A 12,727-nucleotide genomic window follows, 5' to 3' on the forward strand; every position below is an offset into this window, starting at 1 on the left:
TATATACACGATGTCGGCCATGAGGGAGCCCGCACAGCTGGGTCTTCGTCTTCTTCTCTGGAGATTGGACCGATAGTTCCCTTCTTATTTCCATGACAGATCCCCCTCGTCGAAAGCGACCGTCGCGGTCGAGGCCGTTGGAAATGTACAGATGCGGTGACAATGCACGATGAGAAGAAAAGTGGAAAAGTCCTTGCCGGCACGGATGAGGATGATGGTCGTGGTGAGAACTGGCCCCGGTGCATCAATGCCCGCCGACACGGTGAAACAACGTCCAAAGACCTCGGAGATGCGCCGGAGTTCCGGGCAGGGGAACGGCGTCATCTTCTATGTAGGTCGCGGCTGGTCACGTCGGTTTATCTCGGCAGGTCGTAGGCTGGGGACGCGGGGCTGGGGAATGGTGCGTCCATGGCTCACAGGGGCTGGGGTGGGCCGACGCAATCCAAGAGCCTTTCAGTGATGTTCAAGTAGCCGAGACGAAGCGAAGCGGGGGCCAGGATGAGGATCAACTCCGCAACCTCCACCAAAACATGTTACGTGACGGCAGGACGCAGGAAATGAACCATGGAAGATGTGAGTGATGTATTTACACTATATAGACGATGTCGGCCATGAGGAAGCCCACACAATGGGTCTTCGTCTGCTTCTCTGGAGATTGGACCGATAGTTCCCTTCGTATTTCCGTGACAATATTGTCGCGTACAGCAAATACGCGTTGGGGGTGTTGGTAAGCTTTACTAAAACGCTATAGTAGAAGGAGCAGCGGAGAAGAACGCTCTTGACCGCGAAGCACTCGAGCTGCCAGAGCAAGACACTGATGATGATGCGTTCCCGGTAGCGCTCGTTCGTCGTCGTCGTCGCCTCGGCTGGGATGTCACAAATTAAAAGTTCATTCAGATGCTTGTGGGTACGTGACAGTTTACCTCCCCTCCAAAGGAAGCATCGTCCCGATGCTAAGGCAGAAAGGAGCGGAACTTCATTTGCGACCCGTCACGTCCTCGCGAAGAATGGTTTCATGCGGACTATGTGGACGACCTCGGGCCGACGACGACGGCGCATTGTGGAAACGCTGTCCACCGGAGTAACTGCATACGTGACGTCGCTTAGTTGCTGCAGTACTCTGTAGGGCCCGAAGTAGCGCTTCATGAGCTTCTCGCATAGCCCTCTTCGTCTGATAGGGCTCCATACCCACACGTTGTCACCAGGCTGGAAAGCGGCGTGCCTGTGGCGAGCATTGTAAGTAGTAGCATCATGCAGCTGTTGTTGCCTGATTCGATGTCTTGCGAGCTGACGCGCCTCTTCCGCGCGCTGGGCGAACTCCTGCGCAGTCGTGTCGTCACCCCCACCGTCGTGAGGGAGCATGGCATCTAACATTGTGGTTGCCTCCCGACCGTACACAAGAGCGAATGGCGTCATGCGCGTGGTTTCTTGCCTGGCGGTATTGTAGGCAAAAGTTACGTATGGTAGAACTTGGTCCCAACTCTTGTGTTGCTCGTCGACGTACATGCTCAGCATGTCTGCAAGTGTTTTGTTTAACCGTTCTGTCAGTCCGTTTGTCTGCGGATGGTAAGCTGTCGATTTTCGGTGGGATGTACCTGTGAGGTTCATGACGGCGCGCACCAAATCTGCGTTGAATGCGGTACCCCTGTCTGTAATGACAATTGCCGGAGCTCCATGGCGCAAAACAATGTTTTCGATGAAAAAGTGGGCCACGTCGAGAGCTGTGCAACGCTGGAGGGCTTTCGTTTCGGCGTATCGTGTAAGGTAGTCGGTGGCGACAAGTATCCACTTGTTGCCGGCATGAGACGTAGGAAAGGGGCCTAAGAAGTTCATGCCGATTTGTTGAAACGGGGTTTCCGGTATTCGGACAGGTTGAAGTAAGAAGGCTGGGCGTCCCGGCGGTGTTTTACGACGCTGACAGTCACGGCAGGTACGGATGTATTGCTTCACTGTCGAAGGAAGCTTGGGCCATTAGTAGCTCTGTTTAATTCGGGACATCGTACGTGCATAACCTAAGTGACCAGCGGTTGGGTCGTCGTGGCAGGTCTGTAGTATTTCTGGTCTAAGGCTCGCGGGAATAACGAGAAGAAAGTCTTTTCCATTCGGGGCGAAGTTTCGCTTGTAGAGGATGTTGTTTCTTAAAGAAAAAGACTGGAGTCCACGTATGAACAGCCTTGGCTTGTGCGGAGTTCGTCCTTCCAGAAAATCTAGAAGTGGCTGCAACTCAACGTCTTCCCTTTGCTGATCGGACAAAGTTGTGGCGTCGATGGCACCAAGAAACGCCACGTCGTCATCATCTTCCGGTACAGGGCATTCGACTGGAGCTCGAGATAGGCAGTCGGCGTCAGAATGTTGTTTCCCTGACTTAAAGACAACCGTCATATCAAATTCCTGAAGTCGAAGGCTCCAGCGGGCGAGGCGACCCGTAGGGTTTTTCAAACTGGCCAACCAACAAAGGGAGTGGTGGTCGCTAACAACTCGAAATGGGCGACCGTAGAGATACGGCCGGAATTTCAAGACCGCCCACACAACAGCCAGGCATTCCTTCTCTGTAGCTGAATAGTTAGACTCCGCGCGGGACAGTGTTCGGCTTGCGTAAGCGACAACTCTCTCCGCGCCGTCTTGCCACTGAAGCAGCACTGCCCCAAGGCCAACGTTGCTAGCATCTGTATGGATTGTGGTGGCCGCATCTTCATCGAAATGGGCGAGCACAGGCGGCAGTTGTAAGCGACGCCGCAGGTTCTCGAATGCAGCCTGCTGCTCAGTGGTCCAAACGAAGGCGACGTCGTTGCGGGTGAGGCTTGTTAGCGGAGCCGCGATGTGGGAAAAGTTTGGGATGAAGCGCCGGTAATAGGAGCATAGGCCTAAGAATCGCCGTACGGCCTTTTTGTCGGCAGGCGTCGGGAAGTTGGACACAGCGGATACTTTGTCAGGATCGGGCTTGATGCCGGCGTGGCTGACAACGTGGCCCAAGAAGCGTAGTTCTTGGTACCCGAAATGACACTTTTCCGCTTTAAGTGTGAGACCAGCTGCTCTCACGGCGCGAAGTACACAGGATAGTCTTTTCAAGTGCTCTGCAAAGGTTGACGAGAAGACGATAACGTTGTCAAGGTATACTAGACACGTCTGCCACTTGAGACCGGAAAGGACAGTGTCCATCATTCGTTGGAATGTTGCTGGTGCCGAACACAAGCCGAAAGGGAGCACTTTAAATTCATAAAGTCCGTCCGGCGTTATGAAGGCTGTTTTCTCGCGGTCGCGCTCATCCACCTCGATCTGCCAGTACCCGCTCTTTAGATACATCGACGAAAAGTAACGGGCATGACGAAGCCTGTCGAGGGAGTCATCGATCCGGGGCAATGGGTACACGTCCTTCTTTGTCACTTGATTGAGCTTTCTGTAATCAACGCAAAATCGCAATGTGCCGTCCTTCTTTTTGACCAGAACGACGGGTGATGCCCACGGACTTCGAGAAGGCTGGATGACATCGTCGCGCAACATCTGCTCCACTTGGCTGCGAATTGCGTCCCGTTCCTTCGCAGAGACACGATAGGGGTTTTGACGAAGTGGCCTCACATTATCATCAACAATGATGCGATGTTTTGTAAGCGGAGTTTGACGCACGCCAGATGTCGAAGAGAAACAGTCCTTGAAGGTCGTCAGCAGCGCGAGGAGGGCTTGTTGTTCACTGAGGGGCAAGCCGGAGTTGACATCGATGATGGCATCGGAGCTGGTTTCACCAGGTGCGGCGCCTTGTAACGCAAAGCAGTCTTCGCCATCAGCTATGTCTTCGAAATAGGCAACTGTCGTGCCTTTGGCGACATGTTGGCGTTCATTGCTGAAGTTAGTAAGCAGCAATGCTGCACGGCCATCGGTTACATGCAACACGCCTCGAGCAACTGCGATGCCATGACGGAACAAAAGTTCATCGATTCGCTCTGCTATGCCGTCAACATTGCTAAACATGTCGCAGTGAACTGAAACTAGCATGCAGGACCGCGGTGGTATGTTCACGTCCTCGTCGATAACCCGCAACGGCGCTCGGCATGCTGCGAGTTCTGGTGGGCGGTGGCTCGACGAGAATGTAATTAGGCGTTCACCAACGTCGATCACAGCATTGTATTCTCTTAAAAAGTCCATCCCCAAAATAAGGTCCTTGCAGCACTCCTCGAGAACCACGAAACTGCCGACAAAATCAGCGTTACCAATGGCGATTCTGGCGGTGCACTTCCCTATTGGGGTCATTAAATGGCCTCCAGCAGATCGAATCTGAAGTCCACACCACGGCATCTTCACTTTTTTTAACCTATCGGCGAGGGTCTGACTAATTATAGAGTAGTCTGCACCGGTGTCAATAAGAGAAACCACTTCATGTCCATCTATACAAATTACGGGGTCGGCGCTTCCAGCTTCGGCGAAAGACATTCTTGTGGTATCCTTTTCCGTCGGAGACGTCGAGGGGTTTTGAAGGTCTTGCGTAGTTAGGCTACGAGCAACCCTGCCTCCAGAGGTTGCTGCTTTTAGTTTCCCCGCCTAGGGCTTGGGGATCTGCCTCGCAGTATCCCGCCGAAGTTCTGACGGTTGGGGGAGACGTCGTTCGCTGGGGACGGTGAACGTGGTCGACGGTTCGGCGAAAGGTCTCGTCTCGCAGCAAGGTATTCCTCGATAGCAGGGGGTCTTTGTCCAAAGCAAGGGCGTGGAGCCGTGGGAGCGAATCCGGAAAGCCCAATTTCGCGGTACGGACAACGGCGGTAGATATGGCCTGCTTCGCCACAGTGAAAACACAGCGGCCGGTTGTCATTTGTGCGCCAGACGTCGGACTTCCGTACCTGTCGTCCAGCTGAAGTTTCCATTCGAGGCCAGGGATGCGGGTTGGTGTGCACTCCCTGACGCCAGGAATCGGTTTGGGGAGCCCGTTGAGGTGCTGGAGTAGGCGGTACAGGTGGGTGACGACGGACAACCGACACATAGCTTGGTTGGAGCTGCTGCGGCTGGCTCTCCGGAATGGCCAAGGCTTGCCGGATCTCCTGACGCACGATGTCGGCGACAGAAGCATGCGAAGGTTGTGAAGAGCCTATCCCGTGCAGCTGCAGTTCCTCTCTAACTATCGATCGCACGATCTCACGCAGGGACCTGTCACTGGATGCAGTCGCTGCAGCAGTAGCGCTTGGAGAACCGCCGGTAACCCGGTCATATTGCCGGCATCTGTCCCGCAGGGCATGCTCGATGGCTGTGGCCTCCTTAATGAAATCCTTCACTGTGCGGGGTGGATTTCGTACGAGGCCGGCGAACAGTTGTTCCTTCACGCCATGCATTAGATGCCGTAGTTTCTTCGGCTCTGACATTTCAGGGTCGGCTCTACGGAAGAGGCGTGCCATGTCCTCTGCAAACATCGCCACCGTCTCGTTCGGTTTTTGGATGCGAGACTCCAAAAGGCGCTGAGCGTGGTCACGGCGGTCGCTGCTGGCGAATGACTCCGGCAGCTCCTGGCGAAATTCCTCCCAAGTAGATAACCTCGTTTCGCGGTTCTCGAACCACGTCCTTGCACCATGTTCTAGCGAGTAATACACCTCACGCAGCTTTTGACGAGCGTCCCACTGGTTGAACGATGCGACCCGCTCAAACTGCTCCAGCCAATCCTCGACGTCCTCAAACACCTCACCGTGAAAAATGGCCGGCGTACGTGGCTGTTGGAGAGTTACCTGGCAGGGAAGTGGTTGCGTCATTACTTGGGGTGCTGGGGCTTGACGTCTAGGTGCAGGGAAGTCAAGGTAACCGCACTCTGGAGACAGTCCGCGTTGGCGACGACTAGCCCGATGGACAGGTGTGTGGACAGGGTGAGGCCGTTCCGGGCTGGCCGAAGGGGTCCTCTGCATGGGGTAGTCGTACCCAGCACCTCCACCAGTGTCGCGTACAGCAAATACGCGTTGGGGTGTTGGTAAGCTTTACTAAAACGCTATAGTAGAAGGAGCAGCGGAGAAGAACGCTCTTGACCGCGAAGCACTCGAGCTGCCAGAGCAAGACACTGATGATGATGCGTTCCCGGTAGCGCTCGTTCGTCGTCGTCGTCGCCTCGGCTGGGATGTCACAAATTAAAAGTTCATTCAGATGCTTGTGGGTACGTGACAATATATATATATATATATATATATATATATATATATATATATATATATATATATATATATATATATATATATATATATATATACAGGGAGCAATAAAACTTGGAAGAGATGGTGGAGAACACAACAAAGACACGTGCCCTGACGAAGGGCAGTCTTTTTGCTGAAACGTTGGCAACAATCGTGTTGTCTACCTTATTCGAAGCTTTCTTATATATATATATATATATATATATATATATATATATATATATATATATATATATATATATATATATATATATATATATATATATATATATATATATATATATATATATATATGTATATACATCAGTGTACCGAACCGGAAAAAAAAATACGGGTTCGGTTACGGTTTGTGTTCGAGCAAGTTCATTTCGTTCCGGTGCAGTTCCCGTTCGACTAAATGATGCGCCCAACCGGTTTGCGAACCAGTGGAGAGCTTAATTATTAGCGAAGTGCAAAAAAAAATAGTTTCGTATTGTTTAATTTCACCATAAAACTCAAGTATATTTTTCTTCACTCGAAAAGCAGTTTTTTAAATAAGGAAGGTGTAATACTGCAATCTTTTTTTTTTATTTAGGCCAAATGTAAAGAAAAACTTACAAGCCTCTTTTTGACCCCCTTTAATGTCGTCCTAGAGAATACATAAAACCACCGCCAAGAGACCTGACTGTTGAATGTATTGGTTCCCCTTGCTCCGTTTTATTGTACCGCTTGGTTGCTAATAATGAATTAACACATTGCCCATTCTGAATAAATTACGTCCTTGTTACGTCACTGCTGATGTTGTGTAGCCGAAAATTTGAATGTTTTGCGGTGTGCCACCACTTTTAATGAAAGCAACGACCTAGAGGACGTTGCTTTACCGAGTTTAACGTTGCTTTAACGAGCTTTAACGAGTTTAACGAGTTACGAAAGGTATTTATTTCAGATAAGGCAAGGTAGGGCTTTGATTTGATGGTTCGTTTAGGCTCCCTAGCCAAGCCTGAAAGAAGACGCGGTTGAAAGATACCGCCGACCATTGGCTACGGCACCTTCGTTATCGGACTTGCCACCACGACAACCAAGAGCGAATGCTGCCTGCATCCCTATTACAAATCCATCAACATAAAAAAGCCTTCCACGTAAAGCGCGCGCTTACACGCACGAGCACACAACAGGGCGTTTTACGTGCCGGTGAAAACCAGCTTTTCATCTACAAGGGACTGCTAAAGACGATAGTGGCAATCAGCGAATCCAAACGTTCAGTGCCCGAGGGCACACCTCTCAATTCGAAAGATTACAATCTCTAGAATTTTTAACTGACACTCGGAATGTGGCTTCGACACGTCTCTTCCCTTACCCCACCCTCCGCGGTGGCTCAGTGGCTAAGTCGTTGTGCTGCTGAGGCCGAGGTCACGGGTTCGATTATCAGCTGCGGCGGCCTTTTTGTCTTGGGGAAGCGAAAAGGCCCGTGTGCTAGATGTCGGCGCGCGCTAGTGACCCTGAAACGACATTGAACTTATTATTTTTTTCATATTTTTCTCGAGTGATTTGATTGATTGTAGGGTTTAACGCGCCGTCGCAACGAGACGATGAGGCGCGCTGTAGTGGATGGCTCCGGATTAATTTTGACCACCTTGAGATCTTTAACGTGCGCCGAAATCTCGTGTACACACGGGCGTTTTTGCTTTTCGCCTCCATCAGAAAAGCGGCCGCCGCGGCCGGGAATCGAACCCGCGACCTCGTGCTCAGCAGCGCAACGCCTTAGCCACTGAGCCACCGCGGCGGGTATTTTTCTGTAAGTAGCGACAGAGACACACAGAAAAATACCCGCCGCGGTGGCTCAGTGGCTAAGGCGTTGCGCTGCTGAGCACGAGGTCGCGGGTTCGATTATATATATATATAAATATATATATATATATATATATATATATATATATATATATATATATATATATAAACGCCTCGCTCATCTGCAATGTCGAAATTAAAAAAAGCAAAGGCAAGGTTTTTCAACAAAACCCTTCCAACCTTGCTAAAATACAACCCCAAGCTATTCTGGAACCCATTAGTCATAATAAACGTAAAGACAGAAAAAAACCCGCTTCAGCAAACCGACTTTTCCTGTTGGAAAAAGCCGAGTGTCATAACACAGCATTGTCCTCTGTTTTCACCACAGTAAGCTCTCTGCCGCCTCCGCATGTCCCCTCTCACCCCAAGTGTGCCGTAATGCCCGATATCTTGATAACGTTAGAAGGTGTGGCGAGAGCCATACACCGTCTACTCAACAGATGTATTCCCGGTCCTGACGAAATATCATCTAAATTGCTAAAACTAACGGTAACCCAATCCTCCTCTTTTTCTTGTAAGTTATTTCAGCAATCCAGCGACGAAAACGTACTACCTGGCGATTGGAAGCTCGCTTTCGTTGTTCCCATTTTTAAATCAAGGGACCAAACTCACTTTTCTAATTATAGGCCCATATCTCTGACCTCTATACCTTGCAAAATCTTGGAACATATTTTGAACTTCCCTCTTCCAATAATCCACTTTTCCCGAATCAGCATGGTTTTCAACGCGGGAAATCCTGCAAATCTGAATTATTTGAATTTATTACCGACCTACACACAAGTATACACTCAGGTAACCAAACCGCTGTAATTTTTGGTTGATTTTTCCAAGGCTTTCGATTTAGTTCCTCACCAGCGCCTAGTATCAAAACTACGCAGTTTTTACCTTAACAACAGCCCGATCACGTGGATACAAAATTTCTTATTGAATAGATCACAGTGTGTCACAATTCATGATATCTTCTCTTCACCTGTTTTCGTCACGTCTGGAGTGTCGCAGGGTTCCGTTTTGGGTCCGCTTTTGTCCCTGATGTGCGTAAATGATATTCTAGATTTCATTTCTTCCAAAATCCGATTATATGCTGATGACTGTGTATTGTATAGCGAAATTAAAGACTTCAACGATTCCAGGCTACTTCAAGACGACCTAAACTGTATCATCATGGTGCTCCAAGTGGCTGATGCGTGTAAACGCTGAAAAAACTAAGGCGATGACGTTTACCAATGTTCGCTCTCCTCTCTCCTGCTATTATTATATTTCTGATTCCCACATTGGACGAACAAACCATTAAAAATACCTAGGGGTAATTCCCACATCAAATCTATCATAGAACGCCCATATTGACCATATCACAAACAAAGCAAGTAAGACTCTGGGACTTCCACGTAAATCACTTTACATGGCAACGTGGGAGACAAAACTCATGGCATACAATACATTTGTACTTCCACAACTTGAATACGCGGCTATCATCTGGAACCCTCACCAGATGTACCTTAGAAAACCTCTAGCAGTCCAAAATCGCGCTATCCGCTTCATTCTACGTTATTACACACGTCAAAGCATTACGCTACTCCGAAACAACTTGAAATTACCCACTATAGAACAGCGTCGCGAAAAATTTCTGCTGCACCATTTTTTCAAGTTATACCATTGCGCATCAACGTTTCGTTATTTGCATATCAAACCGGCAACCCCCATCTCCCCCCGTACCGATCACCCCTTGAAAGTATTTCTACAGTTTGCATGTACCAACATGTATAAATATTCACCACTTGTATTGGAAATAAAGCTGTGGAATGACCGGCCTTGAAACCCTGCTGTAATATGTGAATACGACTCGTTTTGCAATGTCTTATGACCGCTGTAAACATCATTTCCTTTGTGCTGTCAGTCAATCAGTAGTATTGCTTTTTATGCTGTCTGTATATCTGTATATTTTTCTTTTTTTCTTTTTGTATTGCCTGACCCCTTCACTCTTATTTGCATTTGCGAACTTCACCTATATGAGCAAATATTTGTACCATTTTGCACTAAGAATTCTTCTCCATCTTCGCTTTGTTTCTCGTGATCTGTATCCCCCCTTATGTAATACCCCTGTTCGGGGCCTTTAAGGGTACTTTCAATAATATATATATATATATATATATAATAGAAAATGGTAGACTTACGATTAAAAATAAAAACAGTGGTTTACTGATGTTTCGACTGGAGGACCAATCTTCATCTGAGTAACATACAACCTAGAAGCACGCACGCTTATATAGATGCAGAAGGTGTGCTACAGTGCACCCTAGTTACAAACATAAGTTGGCGGGTTGGGGCGAGGAAACAGGGAAAGGGAGGGCACTATAAATGTGCGTACAAACTTTCGTGACTCTCTTCTACTGCTTATATATATATATATATATATATATATATATATAAATATATATATATATATATATATATATATATATATATATATATATATATATATATATATATATATATATATATACATATATATATATATATATATATATATATATATATATATATATATATATGTTGTGAGCTTTGCTTGAGGCTACAGCTTGTCTGCCACCGTAGGCAGCAATGTTCACTATCATCATCAGCGCTTGGGCTTGATCGCCATCTTGGGTTCTCTTCGACTCGCCTCCGAATAAAGGAGCTACAAAGCCACGGTCTGGTCGCCTCCTACCTACGGCTTCACAAGTGGTAGAGGTGCTGGGTAGGTGACACCAAGTCGCCCGACGACTGCGTGAGCCGGCACCATGAAAGCGCGTCTGCGTCGAGGTGCTTGACTCCGGACTTGTACGTAACCGTAAAGTCGTATTCTTGCAAGCGCAGTACCCATCGTCCAAGTCGTCCAGACAGGTTCTCTAAGGAAGACAGTCAACACAATGTGTGATGGTTTGTAACGACCGTGAAATGTCGGCCGTAGAGATATGGCCGGAATTTTTGTACAGCCCATACAACCGCCAGACACTCTTGCTCAGTGATTGTATAGTTCTGTTCCGTGTGTGTCAGAGAGCGGGTCGCATAAGCTACGACTCTTTCACGCAACTGGGCATCTCGCTGTAGCAAAACGGCGCCGAGTCCTTGCCTACAAGCATCGGTATGGAGTATGGCTGGTTTCATGTCATCGAAATGACATAGTACTGGTCCGGAAGTAAGTGCCAGCTTGAGATTTTGAAAAGCTTTTTCGCAGTCATCAGTCCAGACGAAGGAGGTTCCGGAATGCAGTAGCTGGTTGAGGGGAGAAGCCAGGGTGGAAAATTTACGGACGAAACGACGAAAATACGATGCTAGACCGAAGAAACTGCGAAGGGCTTTTTGGTGTTGGGGGCGAGGAAAATTGGCGACTGCGGAACTTTTGTCTGCGTCGGGCCGGATACCATCCTTGCTGACGACGTGACCGAGAACCTTGATAGATTTTCGGGCGAAGTGACAGTTCTTGGTGTTCAAAGTCAGGTTGGCGGTAGCCAGACTAGTCAATACTTCATCAAGTCGTCGGAGATGTTCAGAAAAACTTGACGAAAAAATTACGATATCGTCAAACTAACATAGGCATGTCTTCCATTTAAGGCCGTGAAGGACTGTGCCTATCATGCGCTCAAATGTAGCAGGGGCATTCCACAAGCCAAAAGACATTACGTTGAATTCGTATAAGCCATCTGCAGTTGCAAACGCCGTCTTCTGTTTGTCAGACTCGTTCATGGGGATCTGCAAATAGCCAGATCGCAAGTCCAAGCTCGAGAAATATTCAGCGCCTTGCAAACTGTCGAGTGCATCATCATCTATGCGCGGCATTGGGTAGACATCCTTTTTTGTGATCCTATTAAAAGCCCGATAATCTACACAGAAACGTACTGAACCATCCTTCATCGATCTGTTTAGTTCTCCCCTGGTGACGAAGTCTTGATCTGGACACCGGTTCCCGTTTGCGAGAAATTTTTACACCGCTTTCTTGGTCCTTACAAGATTCTCGAGGCGACGTCACCCGTAAATTATCGCGTCACCCCAGTCTGTGGAACTTCGGACCGCCGTCGTCGCGGTACAGAGATTGTACACGTGTCCCGGCTTAAGGCCTTCAATCGTCGTGATCTTTTCAACACACGAGACGCCGAACAGTCAAAAAATCGTTCTTGACGTTTCGTCTTCCAGCACGGAAGACTTGTTCACAATCAAGAACAATTTTTTGACTGGTCGGCGTCTCGTGTGTTTGAAATGTATTCTCCCGGCCAGACGGGATTCCGTCACTGTCTCGACTTCATAATCGTCGTGATCCTGCATAACCCACGGCCAGGCGGCCGCTTTTCCCAGAGGGGGCATTAGTGTGAGCTTTGTTTGAGGCTACAGCTTGTCTGCCACCGAAGGCAGCAATTGCTCACTATCATCACCACCGGCTTGAGGGATCACTTCTTCATTCCTTGTACATACTCGTCATCATCGACGATCCCGCTTCTTCGGAGATCATCATCAGCGCTTGGGCTTGATCGCCATCTTGGGTTCTCTTCGACTCGCCTCCGAATAAAGAAGCTACGAAGCCACGGTCTGGTCGCCTCCTACCTACGGCCTCACAATATATATATATATATATATATATATATATATATATATATATATATATATATATATATATATATATATATATATATATATATATACAGTCAAACCTCGGTACAACGAACACCACATTAACGAACTTTTCAGATTAACGAGCGTTTGAGAAATCCCAC

The 12,727-nt window shown here is 48.2% G+C and overlaps 2 protein-coding genes across 2 annotated transcripts in view; both read right to left on the reverse strand.

Annotated features, from left to right (window-relative positions):
* Nucleotides 1-12,727, reverse strand: part of LOC144148209 (putative G-protein coupled receptor CG31760) — a 249,170-nt gene that overhangs the window by 61,440 nt on the left and 175,003 nt on the right. The window lies entirely within an intron of this gene.
* LOC144174773 (uncharacterized) lies at nt 414-5,726 on the reverse strand. The gene is made up of 2 exons (XM_077703653.1): nt 4,830-5,726; nt 414-518 (listed from the first exon to the last, which is right to left on the reverse strand). The coding sequence occupies exons 1-2, from the start codon at nt 5,724-5,726 to the stop codon at nt 414-416; spliced, it is 1,002 nt and encodes a 333-aa protein (XP_077559779.1).

Source organism: Haemaphysalis longicornis, unplaced genomic scaffold, assembly GCF_048455015.1.
Source record: "Haemaphysalis longicornis isolate Haplotype H1 unplaced genomic scaffold, Haemaphysalis longicornis Haplotype H1 scaffold_1, whole genome shotgun sequence".
Classification (NCBI taxonomy): domain Eukaryota; kingdom Metazoa; phylum Arthropoda; class Arachnida; order Ixodida; family Ixodidae; genus Haemaphysalis; species Haemaphysalis longicornis.

Coding starts and splice junctions, on each gene's coding strand:
- LOC144174773 (XM_077703653.1), bottom strand. CDS start 5,726: ATGACGCAACCACTTCCCTGCCAGGTAACTCTCCAACAGCCACGTACG. Junction 519..4,829: donor AAACTTCAGCTGGACGACAG/GTACGGAAGTCC, acceptor GTTTTGGTGGAG/GTTGCGGAGTTGATCCTCAT.